This window comes from Amblyomma mixtum, unplaced genomic scaffold (assembly GCF_055824585.1).
Source record: "Amblyomma mixtum isolate Tamu unplaced genomic scaffold, ASM5582458v1 scaffold_43, whole genome shotgun sequence".
Classification (NCBI taxonomy): domain Eukaryota; kingdom Metazoa; phylum Arthropoda; class Arachnida; order Ixodida; family Ixodidae; genus Amblyomma; species Amblyomma mixtum.
Genome location: NW_028317740.1, coordinates 89,867 through 113,034, shown reverse-complemented (window position 1 = coordinate 113,034; position 23,168 = coordinate 89,867). Strand labels below are relative to the sequence as shown.

Genomic DNA, 23,168 nt, shown 5'->3' with positions numbered 1-23,168 from the left:
CCACGCGATTGGCTGAAAGGCACTCCTAGCGTTGGCTGAGTGCTCCTACTCTCGGAGGTCAGTTGAAAAAAAAAAATGGCTGGAGTCGGGACGTTCGACCCGATTTATTATAAAAATTGGCAGCAAGGGACAATAATTCGAAGTTTCTAAGAATTGCTCCGAGCGTGTAGATCGAGTTCCCGCAGTAAAAAGGCGATCTCAGAATAATTTATTAGTGCACCTTTGAGTTTTAACACTGGAAGCACAGACATAACAGCATGAAGCAGCGTGTAGTTTGAAAACGGAGGCTGTGGATAGCACCTAAAACGTGCGTGGTCTCTCGACCCGTGGCAGTATGGAGATCATTACGTCAAAGCTCCACGCACCTTAAATTTGCGTCGGACACACGCTCTTGGTTCCCTCGGAAAAAATGGCATCCACATAAACGTAATTAATACTTTGAGCGCATATTAATGCCATTGAACACGACAATGCGGTATTTGATATGTGCGTCACAAGTGAATACCTTTAAGAGTACGTCGGCGGTAGTGCATTTAGTGTAAGAGCGTACGTTGTTGGGCTAGTCGGTCAATCATAGTAAATACAAGGGGGGTACTGCGCACGAAAAGACATGGACAAGAAGATAACACAACAAGCGCAGACTCGCGACTAACTTTATGTGAAAAAACGACGCTCCTTTTATAGTTTCAAACTGTCACATCACACACATGTGATGTGACACAAATGTGCATTTGGTGTGTTTGTGTGTGATTCGATAGAATATATGGGATTCCAAGAAGGTTTAAGCAGGGGCTTAAAAGACGTTAGGACTAATGAGAATTCGCTTTTGATAACAGCTGCACGGTAAACATTGGATGAACGTTCTCGCAAGCATTCAGTGTTGCGAGGAATCGGGACACTTATGAGCAAGAGAAGAAGAGCGCCTCCTCGTCAGAATTCTCACCAACACTGTACTTTGTCCGGCGGTGCGAAGCCATTTCAACACATCCTTTGATGGCGCGTGTCAGTTCTTTGGGGAGGTGGCTGAAACCTTCCACATAGTTTGGACGTGCGAATCAAACCCATCTCCCCCAAACCCACCAGAGAGTACTGGGAGGCGACCCTGCTCGGCTGTTTAGACCTCAAGGCCCAAAAGGCCTTGGTTCAACGGACGCGGGCGGCGTTGCTTGAGAATGCACCAAGTATTGTAAGGGAAAAAGGGCTCTACCCCAATCACCTCTCTAATTATTTAATGGCTGATAAATTCTTTTTGCGACCAACACCTACTCATATTAGTTCGGCACCTTACAAAATGCGGCCTCCTAAAGTGAATGCATAAGACTACCATTAATTGTTGAATAGTAACTTTAACGAAATATTTCTCATGTCACTGAATGTGAAGCTTGAATCGCACATCTTTGGCGCTTAAAGGATGCCTGCTGTCGTCTGGGGTTTTATTTCTTTCGTATTTATTATCGCTACAGTTACGCTGGTCAGAGACAAGACAAAAGGAGCACACCCGACTGTTCACATTGGTTTGTAGTCCATTGTAACTCTACATCAAATACGCATGCAGTTGTGTTACCAACTACCTAAAGTTTAAGCCATAACAAGGGCATTTTGAGAGTCTTGGCGATTGCACGTCAAGGCTGAGGAGCAGTTAATTCGTGGGCTACTGCGTTATTTTCCCGCAGACCTCTGACGAGCGCAAGCCATTGGGATACCACGATCTCCGCCCTTACAAAAATGTTTTACGCAGTGCATAGACTGTCCATAAGCTTTTATTATGTCTATAGACTCTGTATGAACAAATCCTACAGAACAATCTATAGGCAATACAAATGTTGTAGGCAGTCTACAGACAATCTATAGATTTATGGCCATACGCTTTTAGTAGACTTTTGTTTATAGGCAGTCTATAGACTATGAATAGACAAAAATAATATCTACACGAAGGCAGTAGATTCTATAAGGAGTCTATAGACTCTCTATAGACCATTTCTATAAGGGCGGAAAGCCATGGTAAAAGGAAGGTAAGATTTTAGTGAGATGAAGTACGTGCACGAAAAGCTCAAGCAGGTTACTAGGTCGAAACTTCTTTCGGGAGGATGATGGGTAATTGAATATCAATCATGCATTTGGCTTCCTTACCCTGGCTGTAGGCAGTTTCAGGGACCCTTCGTAGTGCCTTAAATGACGCGTAATTTGGAGGTGAACGCGTCTTCTTATGGTGACGAATTTTTATGGTGCAAAGGGGTCTCTGGCCAAAGAGCACCAAGGCACAGGTTGTTTTCGTCTGCTAAAAATGTGGTCAAAGACCCATTTCTCAAGCATTTCACACTAAAGAAGCCGAGAAGCAGGCAGAGGCAAGCTTGTTCCCGTTTTATCACCGGTGGGTACCCGGCAGCAGTGGAAATTGAACCCTTTATCTCCCGCGTACGATGCGCATTCTCAAACCATAAGGTCACCACTGCGATATTATGCGTTTTCCCTTGTTCCGCTTTGTCGTTTGAATACATTCACGCTGATGCGCTTCCAAAAGCCTTAGTAAAAAGAAAGTAGATATGAGGGCTGCGATAAGGGCCACGTGCCACGGGTGATATGGTCAAACGAGTTACTCTTACTGAATGGCCGGCCTCATCTTGAATTCGTAGGCAAGCTTTGATATTTTACCGAGAGTAAGAGCCTCACGGCACTGTCAGCAAGGAGCTCTATGGTAAATGTCTTTCAACTGCCTCGCCTTTCTACTTCCTAGGCTTTGGAACACTACTTTTCAGTTTATGCAGGGAGAGGGATCCCTGCTGATAACAGTAAGGCAAATGCAACAACAACCATGGAAGAAATGGAAGGAAGATGGATACGAGTGGTTGGCTTGAAAAAGTTGTAGGGTTTTAACGAAACTGAGGTTGACGTGCGAAAGCTTTCGCCCACAGATGGAAGATGATGGAGACGTCGACATGCAATGGGCATCGCGAGGCTGTTTTGCAGTTTAGCAGGAGGCGACATTGTCTACGGCGATGGCATAAGCGCTCTCGTGCAGCAGCCAGCAACACTTATCTGTTCGCGCCGCTGGGGGTTCGAAACCCAGTCATAGCAATATCTATTTTAGTATTGAAACTTGGCCAAGGTCAGCCTCAAGGTCATGCAAACCACATGCTTCTTGTTTGTGTTTGACCATGTTCAGAAGTGCATACGCATTAAAGCTATACTGGAGTGACAAAGCCTTGTCGTTAAATAAACGAACGCCTCTTCAACACCTATAGCGCTCAAAGGTACTGAGGTTGATAGGAAGAAAGACAATAATCGTTGAAACGAGCGCGATAAGCGGGACGGTGGAGAGGTCGTTAGAACGCTGGGACACAATAGCGCGGTATCTTGGACGTTGCTGTAGTAACCGACGGCGAAGTGGCGGCCTCTAAAGGCGACACTTTCGATCCCGTGATAAAATGACTGTTATCATTTCTTCTCAGTGCAGTAGCGGAGGCCGAGAAGGTCGCCATGCCGGATCCGAGAACAAGAATGCTGTACCGTTTGCGCGACCACGTCGCCGGCGTTAATTGGCGCCCTACGCAGTTCGCCGAAGTCATCCACGTTACTCGCGTCTGTGGACTCTGCCACATGATTCCTAAGAGAACGGTGCTCCTTCCCTGCTCGCACTCTCTCTGCGAATCCTGTTTAGACGCCAGCTCCGAAGATGGCGGCGGTGTTTGTCCCCTGGACAGGGAAGCCTTCGCCGCGGACGAGTGTATTTGGAATCCGTATCCCTCCAGGAAAGCAGAAGCATTGAAGGTGAGTGCTGGTTTCTTCGTGTTTAAAATACTGTTGTAACAATTAAACGCTTCTTCGCGCTGCCGCTTCGGCTGTTCCGGATTTCTGCGTCGGCGTAACCTCCATCCCGAGTAGCAAAGTGAAACGTCACCCGCAAGGTGGCGCCAAGGGAGGTTCCCGGTGTGTGACTCGCAGCTTAACACACCATATGAAGAGCTGCGCTCGAACCTCGCATTGCCGAATATCGTAATCGTGTACCAGTTTTCCTTCTGAGGACCAAACAATTCTCAAGTGTTGCAGAATGACTTTATCTATGGAACTGAAACGAGCCCGAAAGGTCTTTGACGCGTAGCGACACGATACGAGCCCAGCTGTGCGTGCGATGTATAGGAAATGGGCCCGTTTTCAAAAAAGATGTTCACCAAATGCATGAATTTAGTGCGTGCTGCTTTATCGCTCTTTTACAGCTCAAATCGGTTTTAGCTGTCCTGTGGACATTGTAAACGTCCTGATTGGCTCTCAGTACAGCGATAACCTAAATAGAGTTGCCTAACAGTGTTACCTAAAATAGAGTTACCTAAAAATCACTGGAGCAATAGCGCGTTTAAAAAATATCCTTCCTACACAAACTAAGTGTCTAGGTTGCAACTCGCTGTTCAGCTCCCATATAAATTTTTGGCAGTTAGTACGGTGTGCTACTACATTCACAAACCTTGAACGCATTTATTTATTCCAAAAAAAGATATCTCCGACATGCATATAACTCTTCGTAGGTACATCCCAGCGCAGCCTCGTTTAGTCGGTCGACAGTGATAAAAGTCCGTAATCTTTATAAATATCGCCATGGCGTCATCTTTAAATCAGAAATCAAGAACAATCTGACTAACCTCAGGCAATTAACCTAATTAAAGAAAAATGCGTTAAGCTATCCAGCAAGACATGGAGAGGAATGGATTGTGCCGACACCTCATCTGAATCGTGGGAGAGAATGCATTCACTACACGCTTTTGTCTCTTCTTAACATGTACCATGCCACCAATTTCGATTTGTTTGCATGTTTGCGACGGGAACTATTCACTAGGTATGCATTTAACATAGCTTAAGTTTACTTGTATACATATTGCTTTTTTTTGATGTCAGTGCACGTTAAAGAACCCCAGGTGGTCGAAATTTCCGGAGCCCTCCACTACGGCGTCTCTCATAGCCTTAGTCGCTTTGGGACGTTAAACCCCATAAACCAACCAACCAACCATATTGCTTTTTCTTGTATTATTTCTATATTCTTTGGTGTATCTTTCTTTGATTTAAAACTGTACTATCTTTCGTACTGCCTCGCTGCTGAACTTTAGACTTGTCGACTCATCAAGCTGCCCCTGGGATGTTTTTTTTTCTACAACGCCTCCATCTGTACTGTGAGATGGGAAAATAAACGGATTTGATTTTGATTTGAGTTACCCGACAGCAGATAAATCTTGAAAGCGACATGAACCTGAAACTAATTTCTCCTTTTGCCCCCGGCATAGATAATCACGTCATATAAATCTTGTCAACTCCACTCAGCGCTCTAGTCCGAATGTGACAAACGTCCTTTCATACAATTTCTTGGCTCGACTTCGCTTCGCATCAATTACCACTGAGTGCATCTCTTTCTTTTTTTTTTGAAGGCTCATTGCTGGAACCAACCCAATGGCTGTGAATTCATGGGCACCATGGACGCCATCTTGCAGCACTACGAGGCTGAATGTACATTCCACACAGTCGAGTGCCAGCAGTGCGGAGTAGCAGTTCTGCACCATGAGCTGGCGAAGCACTACGTGACGGGGTGCAAAGGAGGCACTCACTTGCCCTCTAAAGACCACGATGTCTCAGTCACTATGGGCGATATCAGAGCAGCTGTGGAAGAACTGAAGGCTTACGTGAGAGATCCGCACCACGACCAGCTGTCAACCCTTCCGACTCAAGTGAACCAAGTCATGGAGCACTGTAGGCAGGACGCCACACGTTTGATGGAAACCATGCGTTTGCTTACTAACTCAACAGAGAATATAAAGATGGAGGTGGCACGTATCGCAAGCACTTTGTCTTTTACACCTGCGGAAGAGCGCCATCGTCGAGGAGGTCCAGCAGATGAAGCCGGAGGTGATATTTCTGGAGCCGGTTCCAACGGAGCATCCATACCATGGCGCACAGAGAAGATGCTGATTTTTCGCCGCCTGGAAACGTTCGCAAAACATTCACTAAATGCTCTGGAGCAGCTAAGAAAAAGCGTTCAACCAGGCACGCGTTCGACACTCATCAGTGAGACCAGAGCCTGCCCGCTTACCACGGTTGAGCAGCTGAGCGACGCTGAAAAGCTGTCTTCAGACTCGCTATCTAGCCTATGTTATTCATTGAAGCTATGCAACGCCAACGAGTTATTGAGGTGTGTGAATGAAAATGGGTGGAAGAAAAGAGCACAGATGATTTTATGGGATGGGAGGGACAGGTATTTCAAGGTGACCTTCGCCACCGAAAAGTACAACAATGACATCAGGTTGTACTTGTGTTCGGAGTGCTTCTGTCTCCTCTCATCTACTCGTTTGCCAAATGGTCCACGCAGTGTGACAGTGCTGCATAAAGACTATGTGAAGAGACATGAGATGAAGGTATTCCCTCTTACACTTGCTCCGGACCCACTTTATTGCCGCTTCGATTTCTGGACGGAACTTCAGCCTATCAAGGACGGAGGATTCCTCCAAGATGGGCAGTTGCGCTTTTTATTGTCCATGAGTGAACAGTGAACTGAAGCGTCGGAACGTTGGGTACCTATTCGTCAGCAAGATTGCTTTTTGGTTTGGTTTTATGAGAATTTAAGGTCCCAAAACGACTCAGGTTATGAGGGACACCGTAGTGAAGGGCTCCGGAAATTTCGACCACCTGGGGTTCTTTAACGTGCACTGACATCGCACAGTACACGGGCCTCTAGAAGTTCGCCTCCATCGAAATTTGACCGCCGCGGCCGGGTCCAATCTTCGTCTTTCGGGTCGGCAGCCGAGCGCCACAACCGCTGAGCCACCGCGACGGCCCCAAGATTGAGTTTGAGGTTTGTTCACATGGTGTTTTCCTATACAGGCTGGCTTTACGTTCCACCATCAGATTTAACTCCGCCTAGGTGCTGCACATTTTGTTTCCTTTCAGGAAACAGCAGCCTGAAAAAATGAGACTGCTTGTACCCTCCACAACCTTCATACTTATTGAAGTGAACCTGAAAAGTAAACTGCATAACCCTATATACCAGTCGTGGACAGACAGGCATATGCACAGTCATTAAAAAAATCTTTTAAATGAAGAGCCACAACATAAAAAGAGGTGGGGGGGGGGGGGGAGTAATTTTTTTTTAATTTCTCGCAACACGCATGATTGTTCGATTTCTCCGCAGGATGGCACAAACTGGCAACAGCTGCCTGAGTATGCCTCTCTTTTAGAACATAAGGGAAGCTGTCTTTAGCGGCAGAAATGGGAAAGGCAGATGTCAGAGAGTCGCGAAGCTCATTTGGACCCGCCTGAAGCCGCATGCTTTTCATGAGCCGGGATAGGCCACTTCGCTTTATACAGTGCCTAAAATAAATTTTGAACTTGTACATCTCTGGTTTCCTGCTCTGCCGAAAATATATATATAGGGTGCGGTGTTGTAGTCTCATCAGACCGCTCTCCACGTAAAAGGAGCTCTTGCAAGTTAGAAAATACTGGTAAACTAAGTACACCTGTCATCATCACAGACCGATGTTGCAAGTAAAATACAGGCATCACCAAAGATTTCTGAACGAAGATCCGAGAGGCTACACTTACTGTCATTCACTACAAATCAGTGGCAATCCGTCCTTTTCTGTAAAGGCGTCACGAGTTTCAATAGACTGGCGGAAGAAAACTGGCAGTAGCTTAGCTGTGGTTAAGCCTGTATATACAAGCGGAAAGGTTCAGTTACCCTTGGTTTGACGTCATGGCTGTCGCAGTTCGCGCACAATGCACTGGGAACACCACGATAACGGTGGAGGCGTTGGCCGTCTACACACTGCCTGTACGGAGGCCGAGGAGGAGACGCGTGCTGTCTTTGATGGTTGCTTTAGAGACAGGTACTGTGATGTCCATTCTTTTCAGGTGTACCCCAAGATATCAGAGACAGGCATTTGCTTTCCTTAAAACGAATTTTCATTTCATTTCATTTTCCTTAAGTTCCTTACGGCGCGGTTCGGGTATCCACCGAGAGATGTGTGCTTCCTGGCGCACTGTTTGTCTTCTAATTATTTTTTTATTTATGATATTTTATTTCTTTCATTTCTTTTTATTCTAGTTTCTGTGCTTATTTTTATTCTTTTTTTTTATTACGTAGTCGGCGGCCACCTGCGCTGCGCGTGACGTCGCTCGCTTTTGCGCATGCGCAGAAGTTGCAACTCTGGCCACCGGCTCACGCGAAGCGCGGTGTTGACGAGCCTAGTGAAGCTTTCGCCTCAAAATTTAAATCCAATTTCCCTCCGGATAAACGCGTCTTTTGCTTATGAAAAACCGCCGGCACACACAGAAAGTGCGAAAGAAGTTATTTTTCGCTGAGAACAATAATTGCAAAAAGTTGGAAAGCGCCATAAATTTCGAGTCTTTGCTTCGGAGCTTGATGACGAAATGTCACCGACAAAAATTCTTCCACCATGGACCATATTTGCAGCTGCTGCAAACCACAGAGCATAAATTATAGACATAAGCATACGTAAAAGCCAGAAATGTTCTTGCGATTAAAGGTGTAGAGAGACGAAATTTTGAACATGCACAAACTATATGAGTTGTTTTACGGGAATAAACAGATTCCTCGGAAGTTTCAGTCGCAGGCGTTAAATAGAACATAATTTAATATGATTCTGAATTTTGTACACTTAGCCGCTCAGCAATTCCACCCAGGTCGAATGACGTCAACATGCGCTTGCCTCAAGTTTTATGACGTCATAATACCCAGTGGTTGTTCAAAAGAACTACCAGTGCTTTCCGGTGATGTCAACGTCATCAGTATTGCGACAGTCCAGGCTGAACAGGTCGACCGTGACGTCAAAGTGAAAATCACCGCTCGCACTGACCGAGATCGAAACTACCGGGTGACAATCGTTTGTATTTAATTTTTAACTTTGCGCACTGGTTCAGATTTTGACGAGGTGCGGCCCTTAAAATAACGCTGTATTTTTCTACTGTTACGCGTACCACGTCCGTGCCGTGGCCCGCGGTTTGAGACGAATTCGTATTATACTGAGGGACTCTCAATCTAGGTAACGCATTGAACGCCGAGATGATATCAGGACTGGGGAACCACCACCATTGAGATAGGTTCGTAGCGAACGTTATTGGTAGGCGTAACATCTGCCCAACTTTTTCCCAATAATGATAAGAATAAGGCACCTGTCGCGACATTTTTGGCGACATTTTTTTAAAAAATTACCTACTGCCAAGTAGGGAGATTTTACGGCAGCGCGTGCAGTAAAATGTAGGCTGTGAATGCTACGCCCGGTATAAACATTTTGATATTTTTCGTCTCTAGTTGCATATGGCCTGTAACGTCGTAAAGCTGGGCATGGGGTTTAATATAAAGCGTGGGGGAGGGTTCCGGACTAATTTCGACTAGGTTTTTTTTTTTTACCGTGGACATAAATATCAAAGGCAATTGGCTTAACGGGCCTGTTTCGTTATCCGCCTCAATTAAAATGCGGCCGTCAGAGGTTGCATTCGATCGCGCCACTTTGGCCGGACCGAACGTGAAGACCACTGAGCCACTACGTCGGGTTTGACTTCAGCTGTTTTCAACAGCTATTTGTTGTGCATCTGGCTCTTTGACGGCGCTGCCCGTGACGGTTGTAGCTACGCCTCGTCAAGTTTCGTAGCGCCACTAACCTCATGTCCGTGACTTGACGCCCCCGTTGGCAGAACTGATTTGCATTGCGAGAATAGTGGAAATAACAAACATACACTCGCCAACAAATGCGATCAAGGGACCCGTACGGGCTCCAAAATGTCTTGTTTTCTTTTGAAGAATTTGTTGGCGAGTGTATGTTCGTGATATCCACTATGCTCTCTCCTCGCCAGACGATATTCCGTCAAACTCTGGACTATATGCATTGCGAGGAACCAGCGCGAAACCAAAGAATACGTCACCCACGCCGCGGTCTTTTTTTTTTCGTTACGAAGTCTAGCTCGCAGTTCTTCCGGACGGCAGGCGCAGTGCGTCGCGCCGGCATAAGCGGATGTCACGTGGTCGTCAAATTCCGGATTACACGCGGCTCCGTTCCGCTGGCGCACCGTGGAGCGGCTCTGAAGGGCATCTGGGGAACTATTGCTCAGGCGTGGTGAAAGCCGCAGGCGGGCTCCCAGGTGTCGTCGAGGCACCCACGTTCGCTACTCCGGCGGCACGGAGCCGCGTTCGATATGGAAGCGGACGGCCGTGTACGCAGATAGCGTATACCCGGCGAGCTGATAGATAGCGACAGGAAGGAGGGATCGTGGATGAAAGGCGAACCTAGTTTGTTTAGCTCGCTTAGCTGCTGGAGTGGCTGGGGTTGCTTGATCCTGGACAACAGTGGTTGCGTGGCCTGTAGTTGCGAAGTGCTACGTGCTGCTCTTCCCAGGACCGGGACAGGGGCGCCAGTCGAGGATTGACTAGCCGAATAAGTGCTGCTATTGCCCCTTTTGCTCTGTATGGTTTAGAGTTTACTGCCCCAGAATGGCGCCCAGCACAGCCAGATGCTTAAGTTGGTTCAGCGGATGAAATTCCTGTGTTGGTGCCAATGTAAGCGGATACCGTGCCTACGCCCTCCCATTCTACCTTTCTTTTTCTTTCTTTCATTGCGGTTTAACGTCCCAAAGCGACTCAGGCTATGAGGGACGCCGTAGTGGAGGGCTCCGGAAATTTCGACCACCTGGGGTTCTTTCACGTGCACTGACATCGCACAGTAAAAGGGAATCTAGAATTTCGCCTCCATCGAAGTTCGGCCGCCGCGACCGGGATCCTTCCGTTCTATAATACGCTAACCTGCAGGACCACCGCTCCAATCAGATCACGCGCGATGTCTAGCAGGTCACACGGAAAGAAGAACCTCCTTGCCCCTCGTGGAATTTTTCCTTGAAGCCACCGCATACTCCCCAGCTCATGACGCAACTGTAGCTTTCCCTTGTGGTACGAAGGAAAATGCAATGATTTACGAACTATATTCTAAACCGCATTCAGTGCACATCGTGCGCAGTATAAAATACTTATGAAGTACCATGCAGTTGCTAATAAAAATGCGCCCTAAACATTGTTTCCATAACTCAAAAGCATAGGTAATGCACTCGGAGGAACAATAAACGAAGGAAAGGAGGAATTGGTATTGTTATCACCAGAGTCGTGTTTAGTCTACAGCCTACGATTCTAAACATATAAGGCCTCGCATCCATCGCGCTAAACCCTCATGGTTATACACCGTACACAGACTCAATGGCGGCCATAAAGGCGCTCCAGATAGGAAACATACCGTCACCCTTAAAGGCGACCTGCACACCGCGCTATAATACGACCTCGCGGTGTCATACTCCGATGGGACTCTGGCTACACTGGATTTGCAGGAAACGAGCTGGTCCATCGACTCGTCCGCGGCATCACGCACCGGGCACCTTCAATCTCGTGGCTTTTACCGCCGGCAAGAGAAGATAATATTGCGTGCAAACGCAACATATACACCTTATGACAACGTGAGGGACACCCTCCAGACATGGTCTTTCCCCCACCCAGTGCTACCAGCACCATCATTCCACAAACTCCGCCAAATACAGCTGAACATATTACACACCCCTGCCGGGTCCTACCTGAATCGCCTCCGAGCTACCCCAGTCTTAACTTCCCTGGACCTTACGCAAACCTAGAGAATTATCTTTAAACATGCCCAGTCGACATGCAGTCCCCTCACTTTCCTTACCCACCCCAACTATTTTGAAGAGTTTGGTTAGCTTTGGACCAGTTTTATGATCAACTCGTCCTGGTGGAACAAACCCGGTCTTACCTTAGCGACTAAAACGAAGTCGCCCATTAAACTGCGGTCTCTCTCCATTAGGTGACGCCTAAGTGAGGATAAAGCCAGAGAGGAATTTTATTGAGCAAAAGGTGGAGAGAGGATAAAGCCAGAGTTACTCAGATAACTCAGTTAAAACGCACTCGTGCCGATGGATAAATTGTATGTCTTAATACCAGTCGTTTATTCATCTTAGGCATTGCCAGAGTTCTGGGAGATAGAGTTTCTTTAAACTCGAGCTATCCTGCATCAGGCGGGTATCGCTCGAAGCCTTCGCAAATCGACAGCAGAAATAACTCGAATGCGATAGGAATGGCGTGGCACATGTGATACGCTCAAGCTATAATTCTATTTCTTTTTTTTGCAAATCAGCCAGATTAGGATCATCCGACTGAAGAAGGTGCTTTCTTATCCTCCTTTCCTGCCCTCTACGTAGAGGTGGGCTAACCTTCGCGCCTGCGCATCGGTTGTGGAGTAGAGCAGAGAACTACGTTGGTGGCGCCCTACGACGACACGCGGATGAACTGAAGCAGCTGCAGGCGGCAGCAAGCAGCCTCAGATATCGGGGCAAACATCGCGCTTCACATGGCTAGCGGCGCGGCGCAGCAACCAACTGAATGTAATGGGCTCAACTGCAAAGTGTGCGATGAGGCTAGCACTTAAAAAAAAAATAGGAGGCTCCGCTTTTGCAATATGCCGCTATCGTACAGCTGACTGTAGCTCAGAGAGTCAGACTTTTCACATTTTGAAGCGGGGAATATTATCCGTGCCCTGTCAGCTCGGAGCGGCATGCCATTATTTGCCAACTGGCGCTGCCTCCTATATTTAGCAGGCGCCGTTGCATTTTTTTTTTCAGTTGTTGCAGATCAAGAGGTAACTCCGGGTGATAATATGCGGACAGCGATTGCACCCAAAGTGGCGAAAGAAGAATGAAGGGTGAGGGGTTGTCCTAAGGGGATTTCGTTGAATGACAAGGTTCTTGTTAAGAATATACCGTCCGCTTGGCAACTTAACGCGGCGACCACTGACAGCGCACACAGCTCATGCTGTTGACAAGAAGGACGATGATATCTTTAAACTCTCCATGATAACGGAGTGCGGGGAGATGGTCGCAAGAGCCTTAGTCCGAAGTCCCGTGATATCTTCCCGTTACCCTGGTCGAGCAGCGGTAAGCGACCGCTATTGTTCTGCGGCAGTGCAGGAGCGGAGGCCGAGAACACCGCCATGCCAGATCCTGGCCGCAGGGCGCTGTACCGGCTCCGCGACCACGTCTCTGGCGTCAACTGGCGACCGACGCTGTTCGCAGATGTCGTTCCCAACATCCGTATATGTGGCCTTTGCCACATGATTCCCAAGAAGACGGTAACTCTTCCCTGCGAGCATTTTCTCTGCGAAACCTGCCACAGAGCCAGCGCACAAGATGGCGGCGGCGTTTGTCCTCTGGACGGAGAGGCCTTCGATGAGGACGAGTGCAGCTGGAACCCGTTCACCAGTAGGAAAGCGAGGGATTTGAAGGTGAATTATGTTTCTATCTTGTACAAAGGGCAAAACGCTTGTCTGTAACACGTTCTTGGCGTGTTTCGGGCTGAACACGCGATATCTAGCGATAACATTAGGTTAAAAATGGTCTGGGAGTAAGCATGCTCAGTTAAACTCGTAAAATTTCTTCGTCATTTTTCCCCTTTCTCGCGGCAGCGGCTTTTGGAGCTGTTGAACACAATTCGGCTGTTCTAGAAAGGCCTTTTGCCCTCTTTACAAATGCATCCGTAACATGTGAAGTTCCCTTCGCCCTATCGCTGCCGCTGCATTGTTGAGGGGAAGCATTGGAAAAGCCGTCAGTGAATAGATTTTCTGCTCGTTTAAGCTCATCCACTGCAAGGTTGCAGTAGTCTACCGGATCCCTTTACCTTGCGGCCGTAAATATGCAGGGTGTTTCACGTAAGATTTTTCACAATTTTCAAAAATAGGCGTTTTGAGTTAGAACAGCGATTTTTTTCGGCATAGCATACGGGCCCTTATGTACGGCGCCATATGAGCATAGTGTGGCGGGCTTCCTAGTCCGCGTGGCATATGCATTAGGGAACCCGTTCTCTGCATGGAGCGTGATGTGGGGAAGAGTTGAATTTTCAAATTCTTAGAATTTGAAATTGATTTCTTCTGTGGCGAACCAACTGTGAATGCCCTGATTTAATCTTTGCGAATCGAAGCTGTAGTGCATGTTACGTGCCATTAGCCTAGTCTGTTTGGTGAATTAGATCGGTAACCAGATCTTGATCGTGCACCCGACATAGCCCATCATCTAATATCATAAACAATTTCAGCTTCGCGCAAGGTTGAAGGTATAGCATCATAGACGTCCTTTCAGCAAGTTAGAAATTATTGCAGTGGATCGATTTCGCTCCAGTTCATCCTCAAACATTAAACTCAATCATTACTGAGCCCATCTCCATTTTTTCTTCTTGAAGGCTCACTGCTGGAACCAACCCCATGGATGCGAGTTCGTGGGCACCATGGAAGCCATCTTGAGACACTACGAGGCTGAATGTATATTCCACGCAGTCGAGTGCCAGCAGTGCGGAGTAGCAGTTCTGCACAGCGAGCTGACAGCGCACTGCGTGGCTGGATGCAGCGGCGGCCTTCTTTTACCCAATACAGAGCCCAATGTCATACCCACTATGCATGACATCAGTGCAGCTGTAGAAGAACTGAAGGCTTTCGTGAGAGATCCCCAGCACGACCAGCTGCCAGCTCTTCAGAGTCAAGTGAACCAACTCATGGAGCAATGCAGGCGGGATGCCACAAGTTTGATGGAGACCATGCGTTTGCTCACTCAGTCAACAGATTGTATAAAGGGGGAGGTGACACGAATCGCAAGCACCGCGCAACAGCACCGCTCTATGGGAGGTTCAGGGGAAGAGGTTAGGGTCAGTATGACTGAAGCCGAATCAAGCAGGGGGTCTATGCCAAGGCGCACGGAAAAGATGCTCATTCTTCGCCGTCTGGAAGTGTTCACAAAACATTCACTGAATGCTCTGGAGCAGCTGCGAGGTGGGACAATAGGCATACCGGTTACCATTCAGCCCCTGGAAGAAATTGAACGTCTAGCAGACCCGACCTACAGTCCGCGTCATGTAGTTAAGCTCAGCAACGCTGACAAGGTATTGAGCAGTTGTCACAGTTTTGAACGGAAAAATTGGGGACAGCATATTATCTGGGATCGGAGGGACAGGTATATCAGGGTTAAATTCTACACTGACAATTACAGAGGTGCGGTCAAGTTAGAGGTCGGTTTGGAATGGTTCGGCCTGCTTCCCTCAGCTTCCCTGCCATCAAGTATATTTAGTGTGAGCGTGCTGCATGAAGACCCGCAAAAAAATCTTACGATGGAACGATATCCATTTGCAATGTCTTCGCAATGTTTTCATTGGTCCAACAATTTTTTCACGGAAATTCGGTTGGTCAAGGAGAGTGGATTCCTCGTCAACAAAGAACTGCGCTTCCAGTTATCTTTCATCAAATGAGTGAGCAAACAGCGTTAACCTGAAGTAGCTTGCCACCACCAATGTTGAGCTTGCTGTCGGTCTTCTGGTGCGGTCATCTCTAAATTGACATCAACACGACAACTTATATTCATCTGATTATTGATGTTTAAGATACTGGGTGTTTCAGCGAACACTTTCAAAACGCGAATTTTAGTTTCGAAAACGCTATTACCCTTGGCGCTGTGGCTCGAGAAAATTTGGCAGCGTCGTGCGAAAATACATTCGCTTCCAAAGCATGGAGCCAATGCAACGCCTCCAGCGCATGTAATAAGTCTAAAAAGCTGAATTTTGTCGAGCCACAGCGCCAAAGGTAATGGTGTTTTCGAAATTCTAGAAGCGATATGGCTATTACTAACGACAGGCTGCAAACCTCTGTTTGCGACTAGGAGTTCTAGTTAAAAAGGTTATTATCAAAACTATATAACATTGATCTGGGCTAGTCGGCTGCAGATCATGAACAATTAAGGCACCAAAAAAACGGGGTCTAGGAGGAAGACACACAGGAACAATGTTTTCGCATTTCTTTGTGGTACTCCTTTCTTTGTGCCGGTTAATGGCTTCACATTTTCTGTTCGCCACAGGACTGCAGTCTGAAAAGATCGGTCTGCTTATTCCTACCGCGGTCTTGGAGACAGTTGTATTACTACGAGAGAAAATGCTGCTATCATACCAAACGGGATAACGAAATTAAATGTGCATACTTTTGCTTTTTAAGTCTGCCATATTTTTGTGCTCCGCTGCAGATAAAGTGCACCATGCTATCTAATGAGATGGTCGCTTGCACTTGTAGTCAAAAGCAGGGACATTATCGAGTTATTCCTCCCTGTTTTGAATCCAGGTATCCGACATTAACACTTTGTTGGCAGAAAATGAAAAGGCAATAACTTTTTTTTTTATTGCGAAAGCAATACTACGCTCATGAACGGTCTTGCGCGTAGCGGCGGCCGGTAGCCAGGTTTGACCTTTAGAATGACCTCTGACGTCATAGCAGGGTGAGAGATGGGCTACCAAGTCGAGTCGGCGTGCAGCGGCGGCCGGTAGCCACGCGTGACCTGTAGACGCGGCGCATTGCGTTCCTTCAGTTGGAGGCGCTGCGCTTTTGCTTTCGCAACCTACCAGGCTTAACCAAAGCTAAGCCCCCGCCAATTTTTTATGGTAAAGTGCATCAGCCTTGGGTGCTTGTCATTAAATTGAATAAAAAAAACTAATCCCGCCGACTGCAGAACATGAAAAGAGAAGTGTCGCTCAGAAAATCACCGACGTGCGTTTTTGCGCACTTCACAGTTTTGTTCAGAGAGGCGTTATTTATTTAACATCCAAATTTTTTTGGTACACACTACGCTGCACCATGGGCTCTGTATGCGTTAAAATCAGTCCCTAATATCGAGGTCTGCTTCGAGTTTTCCAGTTTCTTAAACACAAAACATCGAAAGTAGTTACAGTACTTTACCTCCTGCTCTGGTGTGCGCTTCGAAGCGTTCACACACCTTTATCAGAACTGTTATCGGGCGTTGTCATCACAGGAATTGTTAGATGCAGGATGTCTCACCTAAGAGTGCACAGTTTTAAATATAGGCTTTTTCTGTTAGTAGAGCGCTTTTTTAGCATAGCGCTGTCAACGCTGTACTGCATCAGAATATTACTAACACGTGCTAACTAGCGCTCTGGTTAACTAATATTGAATAGGTAACTTCTTAACTATTACCTTTAGGCTCCTTATTTATCAAGAGGCCTGAAGCCCACCGTAAATAATATCCATATCAGTTTTTAGGCTTTCGAAACCTGGTTACGCCGGGGTTGCGGCCCGACGAATGTTGGCTATTTACAAGAGTTACGTTCACTGGAGAGGTTGCATTGCGCGCAAGCTTCTCAAAAGCGCATGTATTTTGGCGCGATTTAGCCAGAATTAGTTGGGCCCCAGCGCCGAGCCTACTATACTGAGGGTACTAAGGAGAAAAGACAGCTCTAGTTTTCGAAGCGGTGCGCCAAATATAGTCCTCAAAAACCGTCGTTTCAAAACCGAAACTGGAAAAAAGGCAGCCATTATAAAGAGCCGGAAATGAAGAAAACTGGCAGTTTGTTTCTGGAACGACCTTTCCATCATGTGCAAGGCTTTCGATGCTTAGCAAACTTCCAAACGGTTCATTTAGACCAAATGCTACCATGCGAGAGTGAAACAATAGTTAGCAGAAAACTTGGTTCGGAAATTTTGATGTTTTCTTTCCCTTCTTGTGGACAATAACAAAAAAAAATTATTTTTGACCAATTTTTTAGGGTTTCTTTTTTTTTGAAGCACTCGTATTAATAGCGTATTAATACACGAAACCATCACATATATTTGAAAGATTGAAAACACCCAGATTTTAGCCAATTTCAGAAATATGGGAATTGGGACAGTTTAGAGAATTTGTGAAAAGCAGTGAAATAGCATGGTGGGCAATAACAGTAGAATCGGTACAGTGCAGGCACAAATACTCAGCGCCCGTTAGTTAACGCGATCGACTTCGACGACATCACGGCAATGCGTGGCCAGCGCAAAACGTTATCTGCTTGTCACTCTTTCTCGCTGCAGAGTGTCTCCAGGGGGGTGAAACTCCGTATACCTCCCAGCGGCACTGAAAACAGACGGTAGCCCCAATCCCTCCTTCATGTACTTTCATAACGGTTGGCGGCGCAGTTACGGCGTATTATTCTCCATGGCAATTAACGGACGACTGAAACACGCAGGCGCGGGGGGTGTTCACATGGCACCTGCTTCACTTCCGGATTGGTCCCAAATCGGGACCGCTAGGGGAGGTTGGTGGATATATCGCTGTCCGCCTGCTCCGCGCATGGCAGGGCGCCGTAGTTTACTTGGGTTTTCTTTACCCTTTCTTTGCTCCCGTGGCATATTAAAATTTGTTGCACTCTGGTTAACATTGGCAACTACAACACTGGGCCAATGTTCAGAGAACAGAGATTATATCTTTTTATGTTTTTATTGCCATATATAACGTAGCTGATGAAGTGGTTTTAATGCAGGTGATGTCTCGACACATCAAACTTGGCCGCAAACGGCTCAGATAGCGATGATGATGATGATGATGTCCTCAGGCTCACAGCCCAGACCAGTCTGCGCGCACCACAATCTTCTTCCTCCAAGTCCTCAGTAAGCCGCTACGCGCGGCGTGACAATTTCCCCGGGGGCACACGATTCTCGTCCTCGATAAAGTTAGTCAGATCGACGATAGCCGCGCTTCAAGCGATCCACATGAACGACTTGTGTCTTGAGGGAACGGCGTTTATCCGTCGGCACCTTGGCAAAGACATAATTAACGTCATTCAGTCGGTTCAGCACGACGAAGGGGCCATCGTACTTGTACAAAAACTTCTGATGCAATCTTATCTTACGGGTTGGCGTCCAAAGCCAGAAAAAGTCTCCAGGAGAGTAAGTTACTGCACGATGTTGTAGGTCATAGTAGTCTTTCAAGCGGCGTTGACAGGTCAGTGTACGTAAGCGGGCTATACGATGGGCTTTTTCGGCACGGCAGAGTATCTGGGCAACGGACGCGTTGCCGTCGGGGGAAAACGGGAAGATGGTATCGCGAAATACGCGAGGAGTTCTGGTATAAAGCAAATAGAAGGGAGAATATCCGGTGACCCCATGATTTGCCGTGTTATAAGCGTCGATCACATATGGTAACGCTGCGTCCCAGTGGCAATGGTCAGACGAGACACACAAGGACAACATAGTTGAGGTAACACACGCATATTTTCCATTTCAACCGAGAAATGATAGTGTCCATAAATCGCTCGAACTTTGTTGGGGCGCTGTATAATCCAAACGGCATCACATTAAAATCGTACAAACCATCCTGGGCTACGAAACCTGTCTTCTCACGGTCGCATGGATGAAGGGGAGTTGGCCAATAACTAGATCATAAATGAACCAAGGAGAAATATTACGTCGAGTACAGCCAATCGACAGCGTCGTCAATGCAACGCAGCTTTTGTTACCGCATTTAAACGACGGTAGTCAACGCAGAATCGCCAAGAATTGTCTTTTATTCGGATCACAGGGGCGGCATACGGACTGGAAGATTCGCCGTGGATGACTCCTTTCTGCAGCATTTGGTCCACCTGTTCTTGAATTATCTTGCGCGCTGTCGGGGAGACTCTGTAAGGTTTCTGGCGAATAGGGGGTTCGTTTCCTATGCTAATTTTATGCTGTAGTCGAGAGGCTGGGAAATGGCTACCCGATCCGTTGGAGGCAAAGTCGAACACTTGAGCATGATTCGTAAAAATTTCGTGCAGCATATACGGCGTTCGCTAGGCGGAAGCGATTTGTTGAACATGCGTTCAAGCTCAGCATAATATTCGGATTTCCCTTTCGCGGCTCCTCAGCAATCAGAAATAGTTTCAACGGTGTGGGTCGCGTGGTTGTCAAATTTCGCTAGTGCTAAACCAGAAGACGAATAGGCTGCTCTGACACGTTCCCAGTACAGATGTGTGCGCAACCATCCGCTGCCTCCACGACGGCGCATGGCACCAAAATATTTTTTTTTTCGCCCAGTTCGAGACATCTGCCTCGACAACTATTGAGTGCGTGCCCACGAAATGTTCGGGTGATTTCACAAGCACAAATGTTGCCCTCATTGCAGGCAGAAGCAAATCTTCCTTCAGGGGGAGAACTCCTCCATGATACTGGACATGTTATTCACTAATGCGAGGCAAATGATTGGCTTCAAAGAAAGTTCACTGCCACTGAAGCTTAGTACTGCACCACACTCGCGGAAAAACTCAACACAAGGTCACGTCATGTGTGGTACATCTCAATACAACCAATTCTGTTCTGTCGAAGGCGGTTTTTAACTGAAAGGCTCATAACTGAAACAGCGGCACCAGCGTCAAATAGAGTACCCGTTTCGACATCGTCTACACACACTGACACTTTGTTCGTAACCATGATGATAGGCAGAGGTATTCGCGAAATTGACTGTCCGGCGACCTTGCCTGCATCGGTCGCATCACCTAGTTTCCCAGCGGGGGAGAAACGAAGCGGTGACGTGGGAATGGTGAACGCCTTTGTCACTGCGGTGGCGGAGGGATGCTGTGATTGGGGACAGTGGAGTCATTGCGTGCAAGGCGTTGGAGCGAAGGAGGCCGGTAGAGGGTAGCGGGTGGCTGCTCCCACTGGGCGTCATTCCTGAAACGTAGTGCGCGTTGTACACGGGGCCGAGAAAATTGGCTACGTGGCCAAAAGCGGGAGATGCGTCACCTGCACCCACACGGTGGCTGGCCGCTCTGGTACCTCACAGCAGGATCGCTTGAAGGCCTAAGAGAGGCGTCGGGCGCGTGACGAAGCGCACCACGAGACACTTCATCAGGATGGGATAGAAGCTGCCGGAAATAAGGCTGAGACGTCGATTTCTGGGTCCGCTCAATACTGGATTTCTAAGATGGCTCGTTGTTATTTGGTGCAGTCCATGGCGTACGCTGCTCCCATGATGGCATGGACCTCAGTGTCTGTTGGTAAGGTAGATCAAAATGTGTACGTGGGCGGTGAGCAGGCAACTCCTCGCGTACAGTCCTCCTGACTATGGAACCGATGTCTTCTATCTCGGGGATGTCGATGCTGGCGACGGCTTTCACATTGGAAAGGCGACCGAATTTGGGTGCTCAAATGGAAGGCACTGCTTTATGACAGCTGCAACCGTAGCAAGGGTTTCTTGTAAAACAAAGTTATGCATGTCCTCAGCAATCCCCTTGACAAGGTGCCGTACCTTGTCGTCTTCTAGCATCTGCCAGTTGACAATGCGACAAAATTTCAATACTTCCTCGATGTATCGCGTGTGTTTCACGGGACAGCTGGGCTCTCTGGGAAAACTGATGCCGAGCGCGTTCCTTCTTCGAAAGAGTACCTCCAAAGGTACTCTTGATTTCTTCAACAAACCAGCTCCAGGTCGTGAATGTCCTCGCGGTTGTCAAGCCAAGCCAGAGCCTTGCCAGCAAGGAAGAAAACAGCGCTGTACAGGCGGGCGGTAGAGTTCCAACGGTTGTACTTGCGGCATCTTTCATAATGCGGGAAACATTCTTCAACGTCCTCTTCGGTCTCGCCGCGGAATGTACGCGGATCTCGCTGATGGCGCAAGGTCGTCTCCTCTTCAGCTCGCTGATCCTGGGTCTGCGTCGCTTGCGCGGTAGCCATTGAAATGAATTCTTCCCGCGATAAAGGTGGCAGACCTGCTACACGGCGGCTACGACGGGGTACTGGCGAATCTAGGAGGTTTTTACCCAGCACCTAGCACCGAATGGAGCGAATGAAATTGCTTTAGTACAGGTGAGAGCTCGACAGACAAAAACTGACCGCAAACGTCTCAACGCTCAGACGAATCTGCGCTCAGTAAGCCGCTACGCGGAGTAACAATATCCTTCCCGCTACTTTCCGTCTAAAAGAGAGATTTCTCAAAATGCACTATACGTCGATATTGCAGCTTTCCGTAGAATACAGACAATGTGTGTCGACGCACCAGAGATGTTATGCTTATCTCATGTGGCGCAGCTGATATTTTCAGGGCATCATTTCGTGCATCATTCACGCAATACACGTGTGATCATTCCTGCATAATGTTCAGGCACTAGAGAAGGATCGGTCGATGCACAGTGAGTGGACGCAGTTTAATGCAGGCACGATGCGCCTTGAAATCGTAGATAATTGCAAAAACAATTGTTTTGTGCTTATGTAAACGCGCGAAAGCAAACCACTATCACGTAGTGGCCTTCCCTGCCCATGCTAATATATGCGACACAAATAAAATTCTGCTAACATACAGTTGCGTAGGAAAGGGGAATGAGGGGCTCGTTATAAATGTGAGAGAAGCCAACAGCCAGAGAAACCAAGGGGCACAGCGGATTTTTAATTAATTAATTTATTTTGTGGTGTTGATCAATTTATAATATTACTGAATATTTTATCGCTTAACGCTAATTGATTAGAAAAGCAGAAGAAAAAACAACCACATGCCGCCGGTGGGATCCGAACCCACGACCTCCGAATTACGCGTCCGGTGCTCTACCGCTGAGCTACGGCGGCGGCTGTCAAACCTTCTGCTTTCGGGGGTATTTATGTTTTTTTTTTTTTTTTTACAAATAATCTAACCTTGGGAATGTTCACCAGCGCCACCCACGTTATTAAGCGGCGGACGTAGCACGTCCTGAGTTACCGCTGATGTGCCGTAGAACGTCATCGAACGGCGAGGGTGGAAGCTGTGTGAGAACCCTCTTATGCTTCCTAAGGCATCAAGACTGCCAGAACCGAGGCCCTCGTTAAGCAATTAAGCAGACAAGGAAAGGGGAATGAGGGGCTGGTCATAAATATGAGAGAAGCCAACAGCCAGAGAAACCAAAGGGCACAGCGGATTTTTAATTAATTTATTTATTTTGTGGTGTTGATCAATTTATAATATTACTGAATATTTTATCGCTTAAAGCTAATTGATCAGAAAAGCAGAAGAAAAAACAACCACATGCCGCCGGTTGATTCCTAACCCACGACCTTGAAAGTTTGCGCTCCGTCCTTTCTATCTTGTCTTATTGTGTCGTCTTTCTGTGCGCATAAAAGAAATCTGAGTATGAACTAACTAGCCCCACAACGTATATTACTGGATTACCTTTCTTCTACAGTGGGCCCTTTTTTGAGTGTTTCGCCACATCCTTCCCAAGATTCGAGCCTTGTTGCTCACATTTCCTTCACTACGTGCCGTGCGAGGTTTCTCGGATTCTGCATAAGGAAGGGATTGGTGCCTCCTGACCTAAGAGGTGAGTCACATGTGCCCTTCCTATG

The 23,168-nt window shown here is 47.4% G+C and overlaps 1 protein-coding gene and 1 non-coding gene across 3 annotated transcripts; one reads left to right on the top strand and one right to left on the bottom strand.

Annotated features, from left to right (window-relative positions):
• The first annotated feature begins 3,462 nt into the window (after window positions 1–3,462).
• On the top strand, window positions 3,463–15,442 carry LOC149324392 (uncharacterized). 2 transcript variants are annotated; one of them, XM_089565559.1, is made up of 3 exons: window positions 3,712–3,768; window positions 13,001–13,319; window positions 14,270–15,442. In XM_089565559.1, exons 2-3 carry the CDS (start codon window positions 13,029–13,031, stop codon window positions 15,323–15,325), a joined length of 1,347 nt encoding a protein of 448 aa, XP_089421685.1. In that variant the 5' UTR covers window positions 3,712–3,768; window positions 13,001–13,028; the 3' UTR covers window positions 15,326–15,442. The 2 variants fall into 2 exon arrangements, with proteins under 2 accessions (XP_089421683.1, XP_089421685.1); XM_089565557.1 differs by lacking the exons at window positions 13,001–13,319; window positions 14,270–15,442 and adding an exon at window positions 5,412–7,127 and having other exon boundaries at window positions 3,463–3,768.
• Window positions 15,443–22,346: 6,904 nt separating this feature from the next.
• TRNAT-CGU (transfer RNA threonine (anticodon CGU)) lies at window positions 22,347–22,418 on the bottom strand. Its single transcript has one exon. It is a non-coding gene; the product is annotated as a tRNA-Thr (tRNA).
• Window positions 22,419–23,168: the final 750 nt, after the last annotated feature.

Excerpts from the sequence above, each read along its gene's own strand:
- LOC149324392 (XM_089565557.1), top strand. The coding sequence starts at position 3,478 with ATGCCGGATCCGAGAACAAGAATGCTGTACCGTTTGCGCGACCACGTC. Across the intron at positions 3,769-5,411 it reads GGAAAGCAGAAGCATTGAAG|GCTCATTGCTGGAACCAACC; the intron begins GTGAGTGCTGGT and ends TTTTTTTTGAAG.